The sequence below is a fragment of the Colobus angolensis genome, unplaced genomic scaffold, assembly GCF_000951035.1.
Source record: "Colobus angolensis palliatus isolate OR3802 unplaced genomic scaffold, Cang.pa_1.0 Scaffold17, whole genome shotgun sequence".
Classification (NCBI taxonomy): domain Eukaryota; kingdom Metazoa; phylum Chordata; class Mammalia; order Primates; family Cercopithecidae; genus Colobus; species Colobus angolensis.
In genome coordinates, this window is record NW_012114821.1 from 13,346,153 (window position 1) to 13,373,799 (window position 27,647).

The following is a 27,647-nucleotide window of genomic DNA, read 5'->3' on the forward strand; positions in this document are numbered from 1 at the left end:
TGAAAAGCAGAATATCCCCATGGTCTGAAAGTGCCTTCTCAGAGGTTGCTTATTATTTACAATGGAAAAAACTAAAACCATATAGTGGAGGAATATAATAATGCCTTAAGTGATAAAAATTAATTTAATGAAAAAGGAGCAAGTTACAGTGTGTACCTCTGGATGTGCTAATCTGAGAAGAACATACAACGTATGTAGTATTCCAGCTAGGAATATTTAACATGAATTTAATCACAAGGAAACACCATTACAAAACCAAATGAAGAACTATTTTTAAAAAAGTGGGAGGGGGACTTTACTCTTAAGAAATGTCCATGTCATAATGGAAATGTTCCTGACTAATGGACTTAAAGAAATATTACAACTAAATGCAATATATGATCCTAGACTGAATCTTGTACTCAAGAAAAAAAGTCAATGTAGTACATTATTGGGTCAACTGATAAAACTGAAATATGAAAGGTTGATTCAAGTACTGGATCAATGTTAAATTTAGTGATGTTGACAATTTAACTCTGGTTATATTAAAAACTACATTTATTTTTTGGAAAAATACATCAAAGTATTTAGTAGTAATAGGCCATGATGTATGCAACTTCTTGTATCTCGTGGTTTAGAAAAAATATGCATGCGTATGTGTGTATTCCCACATATACATACATACACAAAGAGACACACATAGGGAGAGAAAGAAACAGAGAGGGAGAGAGAGAAGGGAGGAAGAGATGCAGGAAAGACAGAGTAAAAGCAAATGAAAAAGTAAATGCCATAAAATGTTAATAGTAGATGGATTCGTGTCCTGCAGATTTAATGGAACAACATAGCATTCTCTGTTCCATTCTCATGCTTGCTTATTTTCGAAAATAAAATTTTCAGAAGTTTAAGCTATCATTCATCTTTGACAAATGTACTATAATAGTCCAGGACTTTACGTGAGAGCTTTGTATATCACTATTTTACATGACAGTTTTGAAAAGTGAAATGTACTCACCTATTGTTTGGATGATAGCATTCTGCACAATCTTCTCATCATTGTCTTTGGAACTTGTGTTTAAGCTGACACTGCCTACAGATCCCCCCTGTAAATCATTTGCTTCGAATTCAACACTGAGACGCAGATGTTTCAAAAGGGTGTTGAAGACTTCCAGCACTGTCGGACCTATAAAGGATCACTTATGTGAGAAGATACATGTTTCTAGTATTGCATATTTGAAGTCAATTATCTTATTTCTCCACAGATTGTTTTTGTAATTTTCTAGTCAAAAATCCATAGTAATTTAAAAACTATTACTTTTTTTTGAAAAAGAGTAAATGAGAAATAATTAAGAAAGCCCCCTCATTATACCAACAAACACTGGGCATTTATGAGTAACTCACTGTTTGAATCTCTAGTTCCACCCTTAAAAAACGTGTATGTGCATACAAGAATTACCAAAAACTTTCTACCTATTTAATCTTACCTGTTCACAATAATGTGTACTAGGACAATATTTAACTTAACCGCTGGGTAAGAATCCATGAAATTATATAATATAGCTCACAGAAGCATCAAATATTTATTTTGTATCTTTTGAGACTGAGGAAGGGAGAATATGCCTCAATTATGAGACAGAAACTTCCTAATTTATTAGATTCACGTTAACTGCATTTGTTCTCTTGCTTTTTGTTCTATAAATTCTCTGCATATGTTTCTACCACTGCTTCTGTCCACTTTACTTTAATTAGTGGGTTTCACTTCTGCCTTTTACTCTTGATTCAAGCTTCTTCAGGACAGGTAGCCATGTTTAAATGCCTCTTCAAATGTATAGAGCCTAGCACACAGTACCTAACACACAGTAGACATTAATCAATGTGATGATTCAATGTATCATCTATGTTTTATTTCATATTTCCAATTAAATAACTTTGCAATTAAATAACCTGTTTTATCTCGCTAAGTTACAAGATAAAATAGAAAATTCATATCCAAGATGCCCACCTTTATTTGACAATAAAAGAACAAAAGAATACAGTTGGTCCTCCATATCTCCAGTTCTGGATTCACAGATTCAACCAACTATGGGCTGAAAATATTTGGGAAAAAAAAAACCCACGATAAAAAAATAAATAAATAAAAAAGCAATACAGTGTAACAACTATTCACATAGCATTTACACTGCAGTTGGTATCGTAAGTAATCGAAAGATGATGTGAAGTATATGGGAGGGTGTGTATAGGTTATACGCAAACACTACACCATTTTATACACAGAACTTGAGTACCTGCAGAGTTAGGTATTCTCAGGGGTCCTCAAACCAATCCCCTGCAGATACCGAGGGATGACTATATCATTACATAATATATATCTACTTTGAGTTTCAAGCAAAGAAACCATAACCAGATTCTCCTTCAAACTTCTGTATTTCTAATATGCACTATTCCATTTTTGTAGTTACATGTAGGTATAATATCATGATTTTTGAACTACCCCTTCTTCTCATTAACCCATTATCAAATCCTATCAACCTGACATTGTTATTCCTGCTGCTTCCATGCAAGGGCAAGTTCTTTCCCTCATGGATACAATGACACTAACTTGTTATTTCTAATGTGCCCTACATTTTGCTGCCAGAAAAATTATCCTATAGCACATTTCTCATGAAGATTACAGTAAATCTTTAAGGACTATTAATCAGCTAAAGGAATATGTCCACAATTTGGCTACGACTTAATTTTAAAGCCACTTCTCTGACTTCTAAACTAACACTATATATTCTACCCAAAAAGGGCCACAAAAATTTTTGCTTGTGCTAATCCATTTTCCCTCCCTTCTACAAACCCTGGCTTTTTTTGTGATATGTGATCAAAGCTTGCCACATATTACAGTATTAGGTGGAGCTGTCTAATCACAAGTACACTATCAGTTTCTTGTCTCTGCATTCTCCCAATGTTCAGTATATAGTGAATACTCAAAAACCTTTATTAGAAGAAGGAAAGGGAGGAGGAATTGATGTGAAGGAAAATACTTAACTGTGCACTAAAGAAGCCTGAAAATAATTGCACAAACCCAAATTTCAAAAAGAAAAAATTATTGTACATCTAAAAACATATAGAAATATTCTTAAGAGTTCTTCATACACTGCTATAATTACTGAAAGAACACTTTGAACCAGATTAATGCACATTTTATTTACTGGCACTCACCTATGGAACCTTTAGCAGCAATGGCAACAGCCTCTAACAGAACCTGAATAATACCTGCCCGAACCCGAGGAGCATCTTTTTTACGAGCATCAAGGTGTCCTAGAATCTCCTGGATCACATGGTGAGAATACTGAGCCTGAAGGAGACAAAACAGTACAAAGATGTATAAACAAGTACATGTACCTTGGCAGAATTCCTAAGACTGAATAAAACCACCTGACACATAAATGTCTAATTAGTGACTGGTGGTAATGTTATGAGACAATAAATAGCCACAATACAAAGTCATTTTTTTGAAGAATAAACACAGATGCTGGAAAATATTTATGACACTCTGGGTGAAAAAAAGCATACTGCACAATACTATGTTTAATAAAATTCAATCTAGTTTTTAAACAGTAAATTAGAATTATATATAAAAAGATTAATACTGGCCACCTCTGAGAAAGTGATTTATGAGAAATTTTTATTATCTTTATATTCTCTGTAATTTCACAAAGTGCATTTATACACTTTGATTTGCTAATAGTACAAAATTTTGTAAAAAACATAAATTATGACATTCACAGTATTTTTTCCATACCCAAACTGGATAAATACTATTTAACAAGGATACCTAAAAATCTAAACAGTCAAAACACTCACCTAATCAAGAGCTAGTGTCAAAATGAAAATATTATCGATGTGTACCTGACAAAATTTAAATCAAGGAGATATCAAAAGATGTACAATTAACAAAGGCAATTTTATCACATATAAATATATCTGATCAACCATAGTGAATGATGTTGGGGCATAAAACAGAAAAACGATAGCCAAAAAAATGTTTATTTTTAATTCCAGTGAATAGATGTTTTTTTTTTTTTTTTGAAGAGTAGCTAAGTTTTGTTTTTTTAAAACCTACACTTACACCCATGAGTAAGGATCAGTCTACTATCAAGCACCAAGCTGTAAAAAGCGCCTCTGGCTCTCAATCTCCCTGTCTGTATTTGCCTTCAGACAGGTCCCCCCACCCTGTTTTCAGGCTGGTTACTTTCTCTCCTTTGGAATGTGTGGTTTGATAAGCAGGAGTGCCCTAAGCATAACGGCTACTCTGCTCAAAAGCAAAAAGTTTCCCTCCTTCTCTATCAAGTAGCAGATTTCATCTCTAGGTATGTCTCAAATTTTTGTCATAATACACATCTACTTTTAAAACCACCCAAGGTAAAAACTAAGTTTGTGTTTTCCTCTTTACTTTTTTTCATTTAAAGCTATGTTAAAATAGATGAATGTTAGGCAGGAAGACACACACAAAACCTGAAACTGAACTTCTTGTCCAGGAAGCTGCACACTTCTGATGTGTGAACCTTGTGCAGTTATTAGTTTGCCTTTATAGGTAAGAGTAGCCATTTGATTTATTGTCCAAATGAGGACACTGCAGAGAGTGAAGGAGGTATTGTCAATAATTATAAAGTGTGAGTACACTAAGCAAACCAGGGCATGTGTTCATTCTACTGATAAAGAACAACTCAAGAACGATATCATGTATTAAACAAAAGAATATGGAGTGAAAGGAAGGAAAAGTGCGAAGATGTTATACAGTATGTTGAAGTCACGTGTAGTGAGGTTTCATTTATCTATGGTAAAATTTGCCCTTACACCGAAGTTTAAAGCAATGCTAACAGATGAATCGCTTTAAGACACAACGTAATACAGTGGTGGTTAAGTACATAAGCACTGGAGTCAAATTCGCCCAAGTTCAAATTCTGACTCTATGATTTAATAGCTAAATAACTCTCAGATTAAGAGAGCATTATTTAATCTCCCTGTAACTCAGTTTCTCTCATCTATAATATTTAAACAATAACAATTATTCATAGGATTCTTGGGGCAATTAAATGAGTTCATTTGTATAAAGCACCCAAATTGTGTCTATTATATGACAAATGCTTAATATGTATTAGTTATTATTACTACTTTTCAGCTGGTGACTCCTGAGCTAATATATGACTATAACATTGAACATAGTAACAATGATGACAAAAGAGCATTTCATTCAGAAGTGACCAGAAGCAGGCACTCTTCTAAGTACTTTATATGTATTATATACGCAAACAGTTCTAGGAGGTAGGTTCACCTCAATTACTCCATGCCCTTCACAGTATAAATAAGGCACGCTTTAGTAACTTGTCTAAGGTCATGCAGAAATTCCTAAGGAAGAGCCTAAAAGTGAATTCTGTCTGATCTCAGAGTACAACTCTCAATCACATCTTGTTACCCTCAAGAAATAAATTTAGCATAAAAGACAGGCTTTAAGTAAAATATTTTCCCTTTACCACAAATGCTTTACTATATTTAAAACTATGTCTATGTAAACCCTGAAGGATATAAATCCTGGTCAAGACTAGCTAGTTTGTTTTATGGAGAGAGGGTGAAATATTACCTAAGAGTGATCCCTACACCAAGTTTATGGTAAACGGCAATTAAAACAATCAAAGCTATCCAAAGTTTTAATTGTACAATGATAATAAACAGAAATTTCTATTCTAGTATATACTACCATTTCCAGAAATATTACACATGGTTTCCCAAATTGTCAAACCCTGTCATAACACAAGAGTAAAATACTAGACTATAGCTATCCCTTGACATACTTGGGGATAGGTTCCAGCCCCACTCCATACCAAAATCTGCACATACTCAAATCCTGCAGTTGGCCCTGTGAGGAAAAAAATCAACCCCATATGTGTGGGGTTTTGAATCCAACAAATAATAGATTTTCGATCTGCATTTTGTTGGGGAAAAAAAAATCTATACTGTAAGTGAATCTTAACAGTTGAAACTCATGTTATTCAAAGGTCAGCTATATATAAGACTTTCTGACATCCAGATAAAGTGACAAGAAAGGAAAGTCCCTTAGTCTAAACTCCACAAGAAGGTAAGCATCTGGAAAGGTGAGTGCACACTGAGGCCAGCAGCAGTCCCAGGCACATCTTCAGCTCTCCAGTGCCCAAAGCTACTCATTTAAATGGTTGTATACATAGGAGACTAGATATAAAGCTTAGGAGCCATTCAGGAAAGGCAGGCTATGAGATCAGATATCCCTGTGACAATTCAGAACCCCTAAAAGACAACACCCTCAATGAATCAGGGGATAGCAGGAGACTGTCAAGAAGCTTGTCTGTGTTGGCCTTGGCTCTGAGGGGAACCATGACAGAATGACTTAGTTATCCTTATTATTAGATCTATCTTTTCATCTTAGCAAATAAGAAAATAAGTAGCAAATGAAAATGTATGAGACAAAAGAGCTAAATTAAGAGCAATGATTTATATCCTACAGCTTTCCACATGTTTGATAATGTGCTTATCTATACAGAACCAAAATTACTTATATATAGTAAATAGCTAATCAAACCTTACCTGAATGGAATACATTATAATTTTAAAGCAGTGAACTGCAAATTCATTGGGATCCCACAGTTTGTGATGATCTAAATGCCTGCAAATAACAAAAATTACTTTAAAATTTTCTATTTTATTATACTTTCTTCCTCTAGAAACCTCAATAGGAAAAGCTTAATAGTGAGAATACTACCGAAAAGAAAAGCAAGATTTCAATTTAATTCTTAATTAATGAACTTCATGAAATATATGTTGCAATTAAAGCTATTTCTAAAGCAATGCTGTGGACCAGAAATAGTTTCATAAACATTTAATCAACAAATATTTATTGATTCACTGGTTTTTTTAATGTTGTGATTAATTAATTTACTTCTCTCAAAGGGTAATTTTAACTAACAAGTAAATCTGAATGAAAGAGGGTGAAGGAAGGAAAAATATAAGGCTGGAAAATACCAGGGGAACAGCCTTAGATTATATTCACAGATTGCCAGATCTACTTCTCACCTACTATATCAAAATTAAATTTTAAAAATTGTCCTTCCACATCAAAACCAGCTTTATTATAGCTATCATTTGTTGAAAATATACTTTATGCTAGGCATATACTATCAACCTTAATGGTTAATCTAGACCATGGGTTCAGGAATAAAACGATGAGAATTTGAATTCTGACTTCATTTTCTACCTATATGTCCTTGTCCATGAGTGAGTTACTTGACTTCTCTAAGGATCAGTTCTCTGACCTGGAAAATGGGGATAATAACAACATCCATTTCATAGGGTAAAAGGATTAAGTAAGATAAAGTATATAAGGTTAGCATAGTCACAGGGCACGGTAGCACTTGATAAGTGGTAGCTTCTATTTTAACATATAAATAAACCACTTAATGCATGCATTCAAATCTTTTCAAAGGTGAAAAAATTGGAGCTCAGAGAGGTTGAATGAGTTTTTCAAGTTCATACAACTAATAAACGGCACATCCTGATATGACCTATATTTCCTTGAAAGTAATAATTACTTTTTGGGTCATTAAAAATGGAAATGGTACAAAACAAAAGACATGAAATCCCTCTTGAATCATCATGGTTATTAAGGTCTACTGTGTTACATACTATGCTCTAGGCTCTATACATTCGAAGAAGCATTTGAACATGGCTACCTGTTCTGAAGATGCCTGAATGAAGAGTAGAAGGCAGAAATGAAACCCACTAATTAAAATAAAGTGGACAGAGGCAGTGATACAAACACATTCAGAAAATTTATAGAACAAAATGCAGAAAACAAATGCACAGTTAACCTGAATCTGATAAACTGGGTAGTTTATGTCTTATAATTGAGTCAAATTCTTCCATCTTCACTCTCAGAAGATATAAAATAAATCTTTAATGCTAATATGACCTGTATTATCATGATCTTATGGATTCTTACCCAATAGTCAAGTTAAATATTGTCCAATACAATATTTATCTGCTAAGAGGCAGAAAAACAAACTTTATTTACCGCTTCAAGCATGCTACCAATTACTTAGAGTTCGCAAATTTACTTGTCAAGAATTTTATTACAGTAACCTGCTAACATACTGGTCCTGGCTCAAATTTGTCCTATACAGCCCTATCTGATTAACTTTCTCAAAGGGAAATTTGAGCCACTTTATACTTTGAGCTAAGGTCTCCACTGATTATCTATAAACTTAAATATAAAATTTTAAGATCTCTATAGTACAGTCTAAATGTTTTCCCTCTTATGTCACTGTAACCCCTAAACTATATACAACACTCCAGCCAACATTATCAGTGTCTTGTACTTACTGTTGATTAAAAATATGATATTCAAAATTTCTTTTAAATCCTTGATTTTCTTTACTCAAATAATAATTGAAATTAAAAATCTACTTCAATGTCAAACAAAAGCATTCTTTACAAATAAAAAACAATTTCCAGAGCAGTTTTTGATAACTACCTTCATTTACATTAAAAGATACTGGCCCTGGCAGGGTGCTGTGGTTCATGCCTGTAACCCCAGCACATGGGAGGCAAAGGTAGGTGGATCACCTGAGGTTGGGAGTTCGAGACCAGCCTCAACAACATGGTGAAACCCCATCTCTACTAAAAATACAAAATTAGCCAGGCATGCTGGCGCACGCCTATAATCCCAGCTACTCGGGAGGCTGAGGCAGGAGAATCGCTGGAACCCAGGAGGCGGAGGTTGTGGTGAGCCAAGATCATGCCATTGCACTCCAGCCTGGGAAACAAGAGTGAACTCTGTCTCAAAAAAAAAAAGACACTGGCCCTAAATTCTTAAATTAGACATCAATTATTTGTTTTGAACTACTAGAGCACTTTTTGTCCTTTTCTCATAATCCATATATTTTATAAATATTATGCATGTCAATCACCCATCAAATTTGTTATTAATGCATATATTCCCAAAATATCTGGCACCTTACTTGCAGAGGGCATTTAATATTTAATTAACTAAACAGCTAATGTGTAATCACGTTTACTTAAGATTAATGTAATCAACTAATACATGATCAGAAATTTCAAGTTCTATATAGAAAGGAACATAACTCAGTTCATGTTATTCAACTCAAGTACAGCTTATTTGGTAAATTCTTTCTTCCAAGCTGGCTCTCTAGATTTTTAAGGTCTTATAGATTAGTTCTAAAAGTATTAAGATAAAAAAATGGAATTCTGATGTTAAGTCAGCACGTCTAGCTGGATATTAAAAAAATAAATTTGCCCTTGGTATATTTGGCATAATTCTGATTAATTTTTAGTAGCATTTCCATAAGTTTACAGAACATTTAAACAGTAGATCTCAATATTTTGGAGGTGGGAGGAAACATAGATCCCTTTGAAAATCTAATGATTCTCTAATTTTTAATATAATTTTGTGATTTATAGATTCTTGTAACTAAGGTTCAACTTTGAACTCCAGGCTACGAACATCCATCTGTCCTAAAGAATTCTGGATGTTACACTAGGAATACCGTATATATTCTATAAAGCCACTATTACAGTCAGAAGGAGAAAAGGACAAGGTGAATTTTAACAAAAGAAAGACTAGCAAAAACGTCTAGAAATTACATAGAATATTTTATAGTAGATCTATCATCTGGTGACTGAGTTAGAAACACAGCGCCCTGACAAGGCTTGAGAGATCATGTCTATGTGGAGAAACTCAAAGCTCATTAACGTATTTGGCTGGGAGGAGAGCATGAAAGTACCAATGAGATATTTAATATTCTTGCTCTGATTAATCACTATGTAAAAGATGAATTTACTCAGGGATGGGAATGTGATCTAAGGCAGCCCAGCCATGGCAAAAAGACAGCTAATAAATAGAAGCCAGTGACTAGGAAAAACTGACCATCAAAGTTAGTAGAAGAAGATACATCATACTTAGACACTGTTTGTTTAAATACTTCACTGCACATATGCATTTCAAGGTCTGTAAATAGATACTCAAGTTAAACAATGCCCATGATATTAAACATATTACTATACTTCATACTTAAAGGGAAAAAGCTAAATAAGTAATTGAACCACTGTTCAAACATATCATGCATGACTCAGTCCTGTATTACTTCTACAACGTTACATTGGTTCCATTAATAACTCACTCATGCAAGTAAAAAAGTAGTTGTCCTCTATAAATAAGTTAACACAGAATTAATACAGCAAAGTCACAAATAACCAGGAAAAACTACTTACGCAAAAACTGGTCTAACAGCATTATTCATATTCCCAAAAGTTGCTCGACCCAGCAGTTCTCTGAAACAATTTTCAGCCAGCACAGCAGGATTCTCTTCTTTGTCAGTTGCAGAAGGAGAAGAAGGAGGGCCTATGCGACTAAAAAAGAATGAGAAATAAAGAAAAACACAAGAATTTTAATATTAGTTCTAATAAACAATACACTTTACTTTTTAGAAATGTTAAAATGGCATTTTCTTTTTATCCTCCAGCAAATATAAAGCTTAATTCTAATTTCATGAATTTAACACTACCAAAATGAATCATACACTCTTTCAAACTGAAGAAATAAACTTGGCTGTGCAAATTATTTCTAACAGAATGTCTCTTATACTCAGCAGCTTGCTATTCACTTTCATTCAACTTTTCTATATTTACAGCAAAATCTTAGAAAGAACACAGGGCCCAGAGACCATCTTTAGGTATCCTTAATTTAACTGTAAATGGGCAAAAATAAAGTGAAAAACTATGACATAGCCTGTAAATGAAAAATAAAATTTAAAAGCTAATTAGAATATCTGTATATGTAGCTGTCTTCAGCAGACAATATTCTATTCACATCCTGAAACATTATTTTAGGCTAACGAATTTATGAATAATAATTCTAAAAATGTGTATGTGGCACTGGGATTATATCACGAAAAAATGTAATTTCTTAAGAATTGACAACCAATGAGCTCTTTCTGGTATTTTACTTATGCTAATCCTGGACTTCAAGAGCCATAATTATGGAAAATGGGTTCCCAACTAGCTAGTGATCCTTTAAATAATAAATATTTGAGATAAGGAAACTTTCACCTCAGCTACAGTACCAAGAATAGGAAAACACAGATAGTGCTAAAATACATCAAGTTTCACACTTTAGGAAAGGTTCTCAAAAGTGGAGACAGTCACATCTAAGGAATTTAGCATGAATCCTTTCTGTAATTACTGTAAATTATCATCAATGTTTAAGTGTTACCATACAGTTATCAACTACATATCATTTCTAGACTACTTTTATGTTGCTACTAGACATATAATCACTAAAATCATAAATAAAATGTAAATTTAGAACTACAGATTGAATCACTTTTAAATTTGATTCAAATTTTCCTCCTCAAACTGCAAGAACCAGGAAAGTCATGATAATAAGCCATTGGAGAATATTGCTTCTGAAATATTTATTAATATATTATTTATATTAAATGTTAAAAATATTATTTATAATATTTTACTATTCGTTTATTAACTCATTATCTGTGTGTATGGCAACAAAAATGTGGGGGATAAGCATGCTTCCAGTATTTGAAAAAGTGGAATAAAGTACAGAATTCTAACTGCAAGTGAATATTGTAGGGGAAAAAGAAAAAATGAGCATAAATCCCAAAACAATATTCAATTCCAAAATATCTTAGGACAAATCAAGTATGAACAGTGTCTAACCATTTTGTTGAAAAAATAAAATACAGTTTAGGTAGCTATTATTATCATTATCATTATTATTTTGGTTAGTTCTAACTCCCTGTGCAAAAGTATGCTGAATCTTTCAGATTAACAAAAGTAAAGTTATAATTTCTGTTTCTCACATTTGTAACTTTAAGAAGTATTCATTAAAACGGCAATTTGAATATTCAATAACTAGTGGCAAATAAACTGTAAACTTATTCTAAAAGAAAGAAGTGTATGAGTAATATTCTGTAGTCTACTATAAGCCTAATGTGATCACCACAGACTAAAAATTTTTTCAGAAAGGTACATATTTCTAAACTCATTTAACTTTATGAGATTAGTTTTTACAGAGTACTAAAGACAAAACATTCTTATCCTAGCAAACACACATACATATATATAAAAGTAACAGTCTCAACAATAGTATCTTTTTAAATACCTGTCAACTTCTTCTATCTTTTGCATGTTAAACAGGAGGGATGGAACAATCTTATCCATATGCTGAGGTTCCCAAATTGTGGCCCGAAGTTCATCGTTAACTGTTTTGCGAACCACACCTTGAATACCTCTAATTCCAGCAATTCGTATCCTATATAAAAAAAAAAAAAGGGAAGAAAATGAGCCATAAAAAAATTATTTGAATAAGTCTGTTTGCCTAAGAGAATGGATATCAAGTAAATACTGTTATCTTATCAATAAAATATCTTAAAATAACACACAAGTCTAAGAAAGTAAATCTCAAAAATTTAACAGACACAGAGATATGCCCCAAAAAGGCTTACTTTAAATATCATGTTTTTAAAATCAGCACTTAAAAAGTTAAAAGGACTCTAAAATACAGAAATATCTATTTTTCTATTTTAAAAAATCAACAACATAGGTTTTCTTAAAATGATAATGATACTCCATTTCTTACCTGGAAGTCTTAAGAGCTGAGAGAAAACAGGATTTCCCTGTTCTGAACACCCTTCACGCTTCTTCAGACTTCTCACTGTTCCTCCCTAACAGCCCTTCAACTCCCTTAGTCCACCTAGACAGAAGACTAAGCTGGTTCTTTTAAAAGGTATTACAAATAAGAACTATAGAAATGGAGCACAGATAACCTCAGCCATATATATACAAATGTGTCTATAAACACATACACATTATCATATAATAATCGGATAATGTGACTTAAAATGTATCAGTATAGTAGTGACAGAATGCTGCCTTATCCTCCCATCCCAGATCACAGCACCAAACCTCCTCAAGCTCTTCCTTATACTTCTTCAAAAAAGCAAAAGAAAATAAAAATCTATAGGTTCAAGAATGAGAAGAAAAGTGACTTGTAAACAGTTTCTAAAAACTGTAACAGTACAAAATCTCAAGCAGAGCTAACTCGGTGGCCCAATTAGTCTCAAAACATGTTCCTTCTGGTCAAATATGATGGCTATTTACTTCCTTTCTTTCTATTGTCTAAAATACTCACCAATTAGGTGTTTATTCAGTTTACCTCGCATTGTCTTCCAAAAACAGTAAATAGGTTTAAAGAATAGAAGATATGGAGAGGGAGGTGACATTGCTTTACATCCCCATGGCAAAATAATGCAGGCATTCAAGAGTAGCAGATGGAGAATGGGAGGGGGCAGTAATATGATACTGAACAGGTGAGAAAAATGAATTGGAAGACACAAAGGCAAATTTTGCCTATTTCAAAGCTGTGTCTATACATGCTACTTTTTAAAACATAAAGAAGATTTATGAGAGAGATTCTGGTGCAGCTATCACAGTGGGCAAGGCCTAACACTGCTCCAAAAGGTGCCTGCTTTACATACCTGCTGCTACACCTTGGGTGATGAGAAGGCCAAGCACAAGGTGGCATGGAGCACATGAACAAACAAGATGAAACTTGTATCATGCCTTGTGAGACAGCAGCCTAAATGATGCAGCAGCAGATGGTGGTGCCCTTGTTCAAGGTTAAAGGGTGGTGGTGGTGGTAACTACCAATAGCTACTACAGCTACACAGCTTCATCCTATCCAGATCTAACATCTAGACTAATCAGCACATTCTAGCCATGATCCCCCAAAAGGAATTCTACAGCTTTCCCATCAGTAAAATAGAACAACTGTCACATCTACAGCATAGAAATGCTGAGTAATTTAAATGAGTTAATTCATGTAAAGTGGTTAAACAATAATTGGCACACAGTAAGCACTAAGTGTTAGCTGTTCCTGTTTGCTGCTAACCATGATGAGGATGATGACAATGATGGTGACGGTGGTGGTAATTTCTACCACAGCTGAAGTGTCTTCAGAAAATCAGAGTTAGAGATTAAGATTGTGATGCTACAAGTGGGAACCAGTTCTTCAAAGAAAATAAGAAAATCCTAATATTTACCAGCTCCATCTCCTACTGTCCATGTCCCCTGGAGTTCTACTTGATAAGAGCTTGGTAAAAAAAATAAAGGGACTAATGATTTATCTAAGTTAGAACTCAGAATATAAATATACTTAAAGAAAATCAAAAGGGCTTTTATTTAAGGTAAAGCAAAAATAATCAAACTAAGTATTTTATATTAAATAGCATTTTAGTTTGCTCATTTGTTTTACAGGAATTTAAATAAAATTTTGGTATTATGGAACTTTAAATATGATATAATATTGGAAAGACATAGAATTAGCAAAACGTACTATAAGTCCTTTCATTGGTTTACAGAAAATCTGGAAGTTTTTCTTGGAAGCAGTAATGAAAAACAGGTAAAACTACATTCAAAAGACAAGATATTTCACTAGGGAATGATATTTAGAAAAAACATACTACATTCCAGATATTTTCTATATTTTGAAAGAAAGCAAAAATGTTAAAATCTTGAAAAAATTGCCATTTTCTTTAGCTAATCTTTGTATCTTTTTGCCCCATTTAAAACTTATTAGCCTCTCAAGAGAGAGAACAGTCTCATAAACATTTAAAAAATATCCTTGAGAGAGAGAAAAAAGAATTGTCCTGGTGATGGAGACAAACAGAAAACTAATTCTTATAAGGTAATTATAGTGTTTTTCACCTCTGAGAAGGCTTTACACTTCATAATAAAGGAAAAATAGCAGGACTCTAAATGGCCTATACTCTACTGACCAAAAATTATACCACCAGCATCACAAAAATAAATCTTATACCTGAAAATAACGATTTAATCACCTTTAAACTTTCTTTCTCCAAGTTAAAATAACATTTATACTTATTTTTGTTTCATGTAAACCAGCACTGTAGCTTGTATGCTTTAACTAAAAGCTAGTAATATTTCTGTACATTCCTTTATTTATTTTAAAATAAAAGTAAAAATTATAAAGCATTCTATATCTTGATTATCAACTGCCCACAGTAACTTTAAATCCTGGCTGATTTGTTGGTTTTTAGATGTAAGATAGTAACGCTCAAATTAGTTTCTACGTTTCCCAAAGTCATTTTGACTTTAATTCTTAAAGTTTCTCATTTCTGTATTTCTCATTCTATCCACCTACAGATTGAGTTTATAAAATATTTGACTCCAGATTTTTAGTAGGATACATCTAGAAGAAATGTTTAAAAATGTCCAAGATAGTTGTCATGACAACCTCAGATGGATAGTGATTCAGTAACATACATTCATTCCATTTATCTATTTATTCACTCAAAAAGTACTAACTGAGAGCCTACTATGTACCAGGCCCTATTCAAAGTATTGGCAATACTGCAGTCCTCAAACCAAAGTCCTTACCCTCCTGGAATTTATATTCCATAGAGGAGCAAGAAACAAAGAGATACATGATAAAAAGATAAAGATAACTAGGGATGGAATGAGAGGGGTGACATTAATAAAGGGTGGCTGGGGAGGGTTCTTGTGATAAGGTGTCATTTGAGCAGAAATCTGAACAAAGTGAAGTAACAAGCCATGTGGGCACTAGGGAATTGTTTTTTGGACCAAGACCAATGTGTCCAAAGGGCCTGAGGAGAAGTGTGACTAAAGTGTTCAAGAAATGGCAAGGAGACCCACGTGGCAGGATTAGAGCACAAGCAGGAAGAAATGATAGAAGGACAGGATCTGACAGAGTAAGCAGAGCATGAGGAGACATTCCAGGCAACAGTAAAGACTGCATTTTAGTGAGCTGGAAAGCCATTCCCATTTTGCTACTTCAGTCAGTAATTATAGCTTCTAACAGCAATGGAAAGCCGTATTTCAGCCATATTCTTGTTTCCTCTGGTAATCATTATGTAACATATAAACACAATATTCATCTCTAAATTATTGACTATAGATCATAAAGTAAAAAAATACATACTCTGTTCGTATTTCTGGATCACTATGACAGGAATGACACATGGCACTGAATCGAGACACAAAAAAGTCATAACGTCTGTGATAGGATGGTGTGTCTTCTTCAATATTTGCAAATTTGACAAACTAAAAAACACAAATAATATAAACAATATATATTACCTTCTTGAAAGTGTGGACCAAAGACATTTAATTTCATACACCACCATATTAACAAGCGATATAAAAATAAGAAACAAACAAAATATCAAATACGACGTTAATACAGAAGAAACTTTCTTTTCTTGAGATAGGGTCTTGCTGTATTGCCCAGGCTGCAGTGCAGTGGTGTGACCATAGCTCACTGGGCCTTGAATTCCTAGGCTCAAGTAATCCTCCCACCTCAGCCTCCCACGGCGTCAGGACTACAGGCATGCACCACCAAACTTGTCTAATTTTTTGATTTAATTTTATTTTTGTAACAATGGGGGTTTCGCTATGTTGCCCAGGCTGCTCCTGAACTCCTGGCCTCAAATGATCCTCCTGCCTTGGCCTCCCAAAGCACCCAGATTAAAGGCATAAACCACTGCACCCAATCCAAAAGAAACTTTTTAATAATAAACTTTTAGAAAACAAGAGGAAGAAAAAAGAAGAAACGTAATCTATGCTTTCCCTAAATCTTAATCCATAATAATGACAATGTATTTATCATTGCACAAAGAACGCAAGCTTTGAAGTAAGAAAGGCCTAAGATTGAATCCCCCTATTATATACAGCATTACTTCACTGTGTCTTTGGACAAGTTATTTAGCTGTAATTCCTCATCTATAAAATGAAAATAATATTTCTAAGCTTGAAGGGTTTTCGAGAATCATGACATAATATATGTAAAATATCTAGCATATACTGTATTATTTCTTTAAAAATATGAACCAATGTTGCATGGCATGAACATGTATTACCATTATGTATTATTATTTATAACAAAAATTATATATTATTTATTGATATTATTTAATATTTTTCTTTCTTGAATCAGTAGGTATACAGCTATACTATATTATGCTCCACACTTTTCTATATTTGAAACAGTTTACAATAAAAAAGAGGTAAAAACAAAAAGTATCTAGCACAGTTTTTGAAACAAAGGAGAACCGAAATACATTGCATCTATTACTGTCATATTGAGTTTGCATTAGCATGAAGAGGAAAATGTCAACAAATTAAACTGTACGAAGACCATTAATAAATTTTAAATTAGTACTGGTCGTGCTCGACAACATAAGGCACTCAGCAACACTAAGAAAATTAGACCACTAATAAATACTAGGTAATTAATGTTGGTCAAGATAATATGGCATTTCATTTAATAAAATTCACTCAAATTAAGGTAGGTAACTGGGGAATTTGGCCTTTTGCCCAAACGACTCATTAAAACAATCTAACGGCATTGCTGGGTGAAAGGAAAGACATTTCTGGAAATGTATACTAAAATTCTCCCCCTAGCTAGTAAGCCACTTCCCCAAAATGTTCCTCACTTAATGTAAACAAAACCGGAGTAGCCTAAGTAGCTACCTTGCCTGAAACTAAGCTTGTCACATCATCTAAATGCATTTGGAAATACCCAATATATTCCTGCTGAAGTAAGTGAAAAAAATCATATTAAGAGTTTTGAATGAGGGCTTATTTAATGCTCCTGCTACCAGTAATAACAGTGCCATGCACTCTTCCAAGTGCTTCATATATATCAACTCATGTCACACAACAATCCTGTGAGATTGGTATTCTCATTATCCTCATTTCACAGATGAAAAACCAAGGTAAGGAGAGAATCAATAACTTGCTCAAGGTATACAGTTAGAAAGCGGTACAGGCGTAGTTCAAACTGGGGTGGTCAGACTCTGGAATCTGTACTGTCAGCATTTTGTATACTTCCTCTTCCTGTCCTATACCAGAAAATAGTTATCCATAAACAATAGCAGGTAATATATGATTCTGTTATTTTTTTATTAAAACTCTGAATGGAAACATACAGTATTCATGTAGGTTGAACGCCTTAAAGCTTCTCAGAGAAGAAGTTGGAACTGAAAGACTGAAGGTGATACAATGAAACTAAAGACAAGAGAATAAATATTACCACTGTATTTTCTTTATAAAGTAGGTATGCTTTCCCCAAACTTATTTTAAGGGACAATGGTTCAAGAGAGAGGAAAATGAATGTGGCGAGCAGAAATAGTTCAGAAGCAGTCTAAAAAAGAATAAACACACAAAACCTTAACTTCTATGGTAAATTTATTTTTAAGACCATTCAAGACCATTCAAAGGAAAATAGCCTTTTCAACGGATAGTAATGGCATAGTTAAATATCCACATGCAAAATGTGGATAAAGCTGAATGCTGAATTCACACCACATAAAAAAGCTAACTCAAAACGGATTATTAAATACAAACCTAAACTGTGAAACTCTTTAGAAGAAACTATGAGAGTAAACCTCTGTGATCTTGGATTAGGCAATAGTTTCTTAGATATGAAACTGAAAGCATACCTGCCCACCACTCCCCCTCAACACACATACACACCCACACACACCAACAAAAGGAAGAAAAAAGCAATTGAACTTCATCAAAATCAAAACTTTAGTGACTCAAAGCATACCATGAAGAAAGTGAAAAGACAAAACCATAGAATTGGAGAAGATATCTGCAAATTATGTATCTGATAAATAACTCTTACCAAGAATATATAAAGAACTTTTACAACTCAACAATAAAAAGACAATTGAAAAAAGGAGGGAAAGGATTTGAACAGACATTTCTCTAAAGAAAATATACCCAAGAGTCAATGAGCACATGCAAAGTTTTGCCATTAGTCATTAGGGAAATGAAAATCAAAACCACAATGAGATACCACTTCAGACCCTCTAGGATGGTTAAAATAAAAACAGATAGACAATAACAAGTACTGATGAGGATGTGGAGAAACAACACTCACATGTTGGTGGTGGGAATGTAAAATAATGCAACCACTTTGGAAAAAAGTTAAACACAGTTACCACATGACTCAGCAATTACACTACTAAGTATATACCCAAGAGAATGAAAAACAGACATCCACACAAAAACCTGTACACAAATCTTCATAGCAGCATTATTCATACTAGCCATAAAAATGTAAACAACCTTAATTAATGAAAAGGCATGAAACTCAGAAGGAATGTAGGACACAAAGTGAGTGTTGCAATAAAAGACCAAGAGAAAATAAAAATGACAGGTATGTATTCATTTACAGGCAGATATTCTATCAGTTAATACCACAGATTTTACAAGAAACAGCAGAAAAAGTGAGCGGCAAAGTATTCTAATTATCTTAATTTGTGTTGACTGTTCAAATGCCCTATTCAGGGAATTCGTCTTTACCAGGTAAAGTCATTCTAAGAAGCAATTAATTCTAGATATGCTAATTAAACATAAATTTAGCTACAGAATAGTTTTACTCACAGAATTTGTTCCAAGAACTTGAAGCTTTGGTTCCCCCGATTCCAGCAGCTTTGCCACCATATGAAGAAAGCTTTCTACAAATGGCTTAATGCTTTGAGAATGGCAAGCCATGAGAAGTTGGTCCAGTGCCTCCATAGCAATCAAAACATACCTACGTGTAGGAGAAAAATAATGTCAAAGCATTTCTATGTCTCTTAATTCTCCTAAGTGCTTTCCATTGGAAGAACTGAAATAACTCTATTGAAATACACTGAAGAAAGAAATCCAAATTTAGTAACTCCTAAGTAAAATCTTAATTCTCAGCACTAACATCTTGGTTATAAAATAATCCTTTTATCAAAGTATACAGAAAATATACACTGTATTCCTCCATTTTCTCCTTAACTATCTGAGCTTCTTTAACATTAACTTTGTGTATATTTTTCTTTGTAAATATGGACATTTTCTATTTTCCAGACTTTCAACCATATTTACTTGTATCTGACCCAAAATAATTATTATAGTAATGTGACAATTTCCAATATAATCTACTTATATGTCTAAATGTGAGTAGATAAAACACTATCAGCAACAGAACATTATTTTAAAAACCTCATAAATATTACTTTACAATTCATCAGATTTTACATCTTGTACTTAAAATTCAGACAGACACCAGAGGCTAGGAAGGGCATGTAAGTGGGGCTGGGGGGGCAGGGTGTGGAGGGATGAAGAGAGTTTGATTAATGAATACAAACTTACAAAATCAGATAAAAGAAGTAGTTCTAATATTCAATCGCACAGTAGGGTGACTAAAGTTAGCAACAATGTACTGTATATCTCAGAGTAGCTAGAAAAGGACTTGAAATATTCCCAACACACAGAAATGACAAATTGAGGTGACGGATAGCCCAAATACCCTGACTTGATCTTTACACATTCTGTACATGTGAAAAATACTCACATGTACTCCATAAATATGTAAAATATCATGTATCAATTTTTAAAGGGTAAATCTAAAAAACAATTAAAATTCAGTCTTTAGACACTTTTCCTTCAACAATCAACCATAAAGCTATGTGTGCCATGACTTACTAAAATGTTCTAAGTGGTAACAACGCAAAGGTACAGAAAGCTAATATATCACTTGGAGAATAGAATACTCCAATAAACTTGGACCATAAAATGGCAGAATGAGAAAGTATTTATAATCCAAATTGCAAAGTGATTCTTGTGCGACCACAGAGACTATAGCAGGACAGTAGACTTCTATTTCTCAGTAGGAGCAGAGCTAGCACAGTTCCAAATCAGCATGCTTGAATTTCTTGGGCTTTGATACCTAAGCCTAACACAGTTCTTTATTACTCCTCTGAGAGGTAAAACTGAAGCTGTGTGGAAAAAAAAAATCATCTGGTTAACAGGATCTTTCTGTTTGTTTTCAATTTAGAGATTGATTTTTAAATTACAGTATTGCACTGATAGACTAAGTGAGTCAATTTCTACTATTTCCCATTAGAAAAGTCTCAAAAATCAACAGTCACAAGCTAAAGGTAACTCAGGAAACTAACATAGTCTAACACAACTCACAAAACCTGACCACCAGGAAAGTAATAAAAGCCACAGCATCTATCAGAGTACTATACATTTCTTTGTATAATATTACAATGTTTTATCCTCTATATATTATCTTTGTTGCAATAAACTGCAAAATAATCTATAGAATGATTTAAAAGTCTAGAAAGAATTTTCCAAAGATACTATTTTAGCAGCCTTTAGTTTCCTTACCCAGAACGATGTCTGACAACATCCCTGCTCAACCTTTCTGCCAGGTAAGAACCAATTCGATCCAGTTTCTCTGGAGCAGATACTGCATAAAATGTCAATTTCTCCATATCAGCTTTCACAAGGCCATCCTAAAAATAATAAGAATAACAAGACAGATTATATTTTCATGCGTATTCTATTTTTAAGTGTTGCCTGCTTTACATTTTCACTTTTTGGATTGGGGCTTAAATGGTATTTATGAATAACCCTTCTGTACATAACCTCCTTAGCGCTAATATTCACCATGATGGATACATAGAACTTTCAAAACATTTTTTTAAATGCCCCATTTACGTAAAACACAAACAGTAAATTAGACTCTTAACATCTTCCTTTATAGAGACATAGCTCAATTATCTGTAGTATCTAGGCAATGGGATATAGATGTAAAAAGATTTCAAACAAAATTTGTTTCAGTTTAAAAATGTGAAATGTTATTAAGCTTGTTTTACTCATTTACTTCCACGATAGTCAACATATGGCTTTTTTAATGATTCAGAAGTCAGTGATATCATTATAAGTTTTGGTTGTAATTAATAAACGAGAAGGTATTCAGAGCTGTAGAATCTATACTTATTCAACATATTTAAAAAGCAACAACAGGTCCCTGATATGGGATTCTAAAATAGTCATTTGTCGCTGCCTTTTAAAAGATGATGTGCAACAGGTGCATACATTCTCCCCAATTACCACATAAGTTTCTTGGCCATATATAACCCAAGTAAGTGTTGCTTAGGAATATTGAAATAGGTGAGAAGAGAAAAAGGGAAAACTATGTTAGAATCTACAACAAAAATTGTGTAGATGTGTGTTTTCACCTTCAACTGGTCCCTCAATGTTCTTTGGCTATTTTGCTGTTTTCCTAGTTGAGTTACCCCCTCATATTCTGCACCTACTCCGTTTTCCTCAAACTTGCTACTTTGTGCCTCTCTCCTCTCTCAGACAGCAAATGAGCTCTTCTCTTTCTCGGAGAAGGTGGAAGCCATCAGATTAGTATTTACTGGCAAAACATCCCTGCTTTCTCAATGCCTGCTAGGCCAGTAGATCTTAACCAGGGGTAACTGAGCCCCTCTAGGGCAATGTCTAAAGGCATTACGGGTTGTCATAGATAGGTGAAGGTGGGTACTGGGATCTAGTAGGTAGAGGCCAGGGATGTTTCTAAATATCTCTCAATGCACAAAATAGCCCCCAAAAGTAAGTAATTATCTAGACCAAAATGTCAACTGAAGTCTAAGTTGAGAAACCCTGCCCTAGGCAAAGTGAAGGAATCTAGTTTTCCTGTCCAGGAGGAATTGGTTTGCCTCTGCTCTAGCTGTCTTCCACACACAGTTCCATGATCTGGCTCTATCAGTTAGCCTCTCTTATTCCTAGTTCTTCGACCTCTCCCTCTGTATCAGTTCCTCCACATCATCATTTAAATACAATTGTGTCTCTCCTATATTTTTAATCCCTTACTAATTTTATTGAGGGATAATCCATATATAAATAACTGCATTGACTTACAGTATATAATTGGAAATGTGACATTTGTATACAACTGTGAAGACACTGCTAAAAATAAGATACGGGTTGGGGATACCTCATCCAAAATGCTTGGGATCAGTAGTGCTTTCAACTTTGGGTATTTTTTCAGATTTTGAAATATTTGCAGATACTTAACCACTTAGATAACCCTAATTCAAAAATTCAAAATCCAAAATGCTCCAGTGAGCATTTCCTTTGAGTATCATGTCAGTGCTCAAAAAGTTTTGGATTTTGGAGCATTTCAGATTTCAGATTTTTGGATTAGGGATGTTCAACATGTACAGAACCTTTTCATCGTTTACAAAAGATTCCCTATGTCCTTTGCAGGCCACTTCTCCCTCTTCAGGCAACCATTGCTCTGCTTTTTATCACTATGAATCAGCATGCATCTGACTTAAATAGAATCACACAGTTTACAAATCATATCTTTTATGCAAGACTTCTTTCACTCAACTCATCTCTTTGCCCAGGAACCCTTCTCCAGTTCACATGGATAATTCCTACTCATCCTTTAGGTCTCAGCTTCTTCCAAAAATGTGCTGCACCCTCCCAACAACCCCCACTTCAAGTTTGGGTGAGATGTTCCAACTACATGTTCTTTTAGCTCACAGTACTTATCTCCACTATTATATTTTATCAGATCATCTTTTCATTCATTAAACAAACATTGAGTGCCAACAATGTGTCAGGCACTATGATAGACATTAGGAAAGCAACAGTGAGCAAAGAGCTGCATTAACTTATTTAGTCTTCATGAGAACATTATGAGACTGGTACTATTTATTACTTCCATTACATGATGAGAAACCAAGGGACTTGCCCAAGATCATCTGGCTACTAATTTTAAGAAATTGTTTATCTGTCCCCCTTACTGGATTTTTCTTTCAAGGCAGGGACTATGACATGTTTGCTTCTGTGTTTGGGTACCTACTGTCTGACCCATTATGGACGTAACACAAGATTTGTTTGTTTTAATAAATTAAAAATAAGAAATATGGCAAATTGAGTAATGTTTGCCATATGTATTCAAGGTTCATGCAGATCTTTTCCTTTTTTAAAATCTAATTTTAAAGACTGCTATTTAAATAAATTTTATATAAATCCTTGCCAAAAACAAGGATTCTTTCTCTAATTTACCTGTGGTCATTTCAATGATCAAGTGTACAAAGCTCCCTCACTGCCTATGAGTTAAAGTGACTAAAGAGAGGCCTTGCTTGTCATTCACAATCCTCTAAAATCTGGCCTCCACCTTACCTTCAGTAACCATATATCCCAGACTTCTCAGGAGAATAATTATTTGGATATTCAGCGTACTAACTGATAACATTTGAAATTTCAAATGAGAAATCATGGTCAACATGATTACCACCCTTACACTCTAAAATTAGGTTATATAAACCTTTGCTTGAAGTCTGATGGATAACTTGCTCTAGGCTTCAAATATATGTCTTACTTTCCCATGTCTTTTCTCTTTCCCCTCACTTGCAATAAAGAGACTAATCTTGTCTACCTCTCCAGATGGTATACATCCTTCAAAGCTTAGTAAATCTCATTTCCTCTGTGAATGCTTCCTGGAGGTTCCCAACCCACAGTGATACCTCCTTGCTTTAGAGGCAAAAACTTTCCACCTGATTTACTTTACTGACGATTTATGCATTGTAATTTCATATTTAGTATGTTTCTGCTTTATGTCAGTTACTGGATGGAAAGGTCCTTAAAGGCAGGTACTGTATCTTAGGATTTTTAATATGTCACAAATTATCCAGGATATCTGGCAGCCAATAATATTTAATTGATTAACCTCCTCTACATAACTGAAAGTTTAAACAGATTTAGTTAAAAATAAGATATATCAACATTAAGTTAATGTTAAGATAACTAAAAGCTTTATACAGGTTGTTACATTTTAAAATAAAGCAAATTTTGGAAGTCAAAAGCCATGTAACTTTTTTTTTGTTCATATTCATTTAACATGACACTACAGCAGTCTTAGAAAGGTTGAGGCAATGTGAAACAAAATCACCCCAGCCAGTTGCTTTGAAACCAGTAATCTTCACAAATAAAATAATTGTTATTAAAAAATTAAATAGTATTTAAGCAAAAAGAAAAACTCTGCCTGAAACCATCTTTCTTTACCTCTCAGTTCTCTTCTAAAAACTGTGAGGACAATCCCTATTTATTCTTTGGATCTTAGCTTAGATTTTATCTCCTCCAGGCTTTCTTCTCAACCCAAATTGGGTATCACTCCTATCTACTCCAGTAGCAGCCCATACTTCATTAGTCTAGTACAATATTTTTTCACAACAAATTGTAATTACCAATTTACTTATATATGTGCATAATGAGAGTAGAAAACCTTCTCTCTGTTCATAGTGGTATCATGAGCACTTAGTTTAATCTGGTACTGGTTCATAAATTAATGAACATAAATTAATGAGACAGTGTTACTTAAATTAGACACTATATAAACTATAAAAGAACATCAATTATCCATTTTTCCAGATTTCTGCCTAATCTACTAAAAGGATCTGAAAACCAGACAAGCAAGCATGGATCATTTAAGAGTTAAAAAAGGAAAAGTACAAAAAAAGTAGTACAAACGATGAGATGTAGGGGTAAAAGTAGAGAAACGAAATTAGGGAAACCTTAGGGAGGTCAGCGGGGGCAGAATGGGTCAGCAAAGAGAAGGATCAGTAGATGTAGATCAAATTACTTTTGGATCTTCAGGGAATATGTTGTCCACCAGGCGTTTGTAGCGAGGACGCAAAGCGGAACAGCAACAGCATACTCCTGTTTAAAAAAAAAAAATCAAGAAATATAGAGATTATTAATATTGTAAACTGACCTGGAAATTCAAGTTTCTGAATATTAACGGGCTATATAAAATACAAAATTCAAACTGCCACAAATAAAGATATACAAATGTAATCAGGAATTAAGAAAAGAGTAAGTTAAATTTCTTATCCTTACTCCAAAGACACGCAGCTTCTAAGAATTTTTGTTTAACATGCATACACATCCTGCCAAATTCATCTGACAAACTGAAAACAACGTCCATGCCCCCTTTACCTCCTTTCTGATGTCATCTCCCCACAACTCCGTCATACCCCCACCCACCTGTCGCAATCCACTCTACGCCAGCCACAGTGGTCTCCCTGCTAATTCTAACTAGCTAGGCTCCCTCCTTTGGATCTTAGCTCTCACTGTTCCCTCTGCCTGGGGCATGCCCAAGTATCTACTAACAGCTGTAATAACTCTGTCACCTTCTTCAATTCTTCATCTAAGCCTCTCTGACCACCCTTACCCTGCTCTACCTTCTTTTTCCCATAGCACTTATCACCTAACACATTAAATAAACTTTCTATTGTGGTTACTGGTCCTCATCTGTGCACCCTCACCAGGACATAAACTCAGATGAAGGCAGGGATCATTGTTTTGCTCGCTGATGAATTCCAAACAACTGAAATAATCTAAAAATACTTCAGATCAACATTAATACTGACACTGAAATAAATTAAAATCAAATATGTATTAAGCACACAAGCACTGAGCCAGGTCCTGTATTGCAATGATGAAAGCAGCTTATAACCTGAAAAGAAGATTAAGTGAGTACGTAGTGAATACTAATGCAAAGCCAAATATAGTAAATTCAAATTGTTGGCATGGCAGAGACTGGCCATACGTCTAAAAAACAAGTCCTAAAGCTTCAAGTTTTCTGTCAGAATGGGAAATGCTGTTATTTTCAATAAGAAAGATTCTTAATAAGCTATTACATTTCACTTACATTAACATTTCTGATGTTATACACTATAAACTGCTTTTAGTTTAAAAGAGCTTGAAATATAAATGTAATCTTGGAATGCAAACAATGTCCAGTTCCCACTTTTGGGAAGCTTAGGTTTACCAGGAGAGACAGATAAGCAAATGGTGAAGTGTCCAGTGGACTGCCACGGGTTAAAGAACATGGGATTTGGAACAGACAGATCTGAAGCAAATCAGTCTCCCTCTGTCCAGCTGGGCTGGGTGGGTTGTCTTACTACACTCAAGTTTCCCCATCAGTAAAAATAGATGTAATAATGTCTTCTTCATAATAATGAGAATTAAATAAAATTGTATATAAAGCTCTTATTAAGCAAACACTCAATAAAATGGTAACTATTATTAGTAATGCAGTAAGAAGAGTATTACAATCAGGGCAAGCAGATGATGATCAAGGGCCCTTAAGATAGGATTTCCAATGGCATAAAAACCTTTGTTGTAAACCCATAATTTAAAAATCACAAATTTTACATATGGTTAACAACTGTAACTATATCAGCAGCAGGAGGGACAATTACCACTTTCTGAAGACGACATGTGCAGCACTGTACTAAGGACGTTACAACACTATTCACTCTCCTTTAGCAGCTCTCTGAGGGTCATGATCATCTCCATTGAATAAATGAGGAGCCAGCTTAGAGAGGCCAATTTTGTCCAGTAACACTCAGCTGGGGAGGATCTGAGGAACTGCAATTCCAACCCAGACCTGATGACTTCAAAGAGTAACTGCCACACTAAACTCAAGTACCAGCAAATTTCTAAATTATTTTAAATATTTTAGCTTTCTATAAATCATGACCAATGAAAATAATTGCAGAAATGTGTGTGCCTAACAGATGAGGGATGCATTGTCATATAGGGAAATAAATGACCACCGTGAGTTTCTCGGCAAGGCCAACACAAAACAAAAACACCTTTTTGACCACTTACCAAAAATAAAAACTACCCACTATAAAGAAGGCATATAGGTTGAAATTTTT

At 34.1% G+C, this 27,647-nt stretch overlaps 1 protein-coding gene across 1 annotated transcript in view; it reads right to left on the reverse strand.

Annotated features, from left to right (window-relative positions):
- The window catches only part of EFR3A (EFR3 homolog A (S. cerevisiae)), a 72,179-nt gene extending 46,541 nt beyond the window's left edge, over window positions 1–25,638 (reverse strand). Inside the window, exons 1-9 of the mRNA XM_011938167.1 lie at window positions 25,494–25,638; window positions 21,286–21,413; window positions 19,522–19,672; window positions 16,049–16,170; window positions 12,191–12,340; window positions 10,282–10,419; window positions 6,583–6,661; window positions 3,184–3,319; window positions 992–1,159 (exon numbers count right to left, since the gene is read on the reverse strand). Of these exons, the coding sequence (XP_011793557.1) occupies window positions 992–1,159; window positions 3,184–3,319; window positions 6,583–6,661; window positions 10,282–10,419; window positions 12,191–12,340; window positions 16,049–16,170; window positions 19,522–19,672; window positions 21,286–21,392 (1,051 nt within the window). The 5' untranslated portion in view covers window positions 21,393–21,413; window positions 25,494–25,638. The remainder of the gene's footprint in view (window positions 1–991; window positions 1,160–3,183; window positions 3,320–6,582; window positions 6,662–10,281; window positions 10,420–12,190; window positions 12,341–16,048; window positions 16,171–19,521; window positions 19,673–21,285; window positions 21,414–25,493) is intronic.
- Window positions 25,639–27,647: the final 2,009 nt, after the last annotated feature.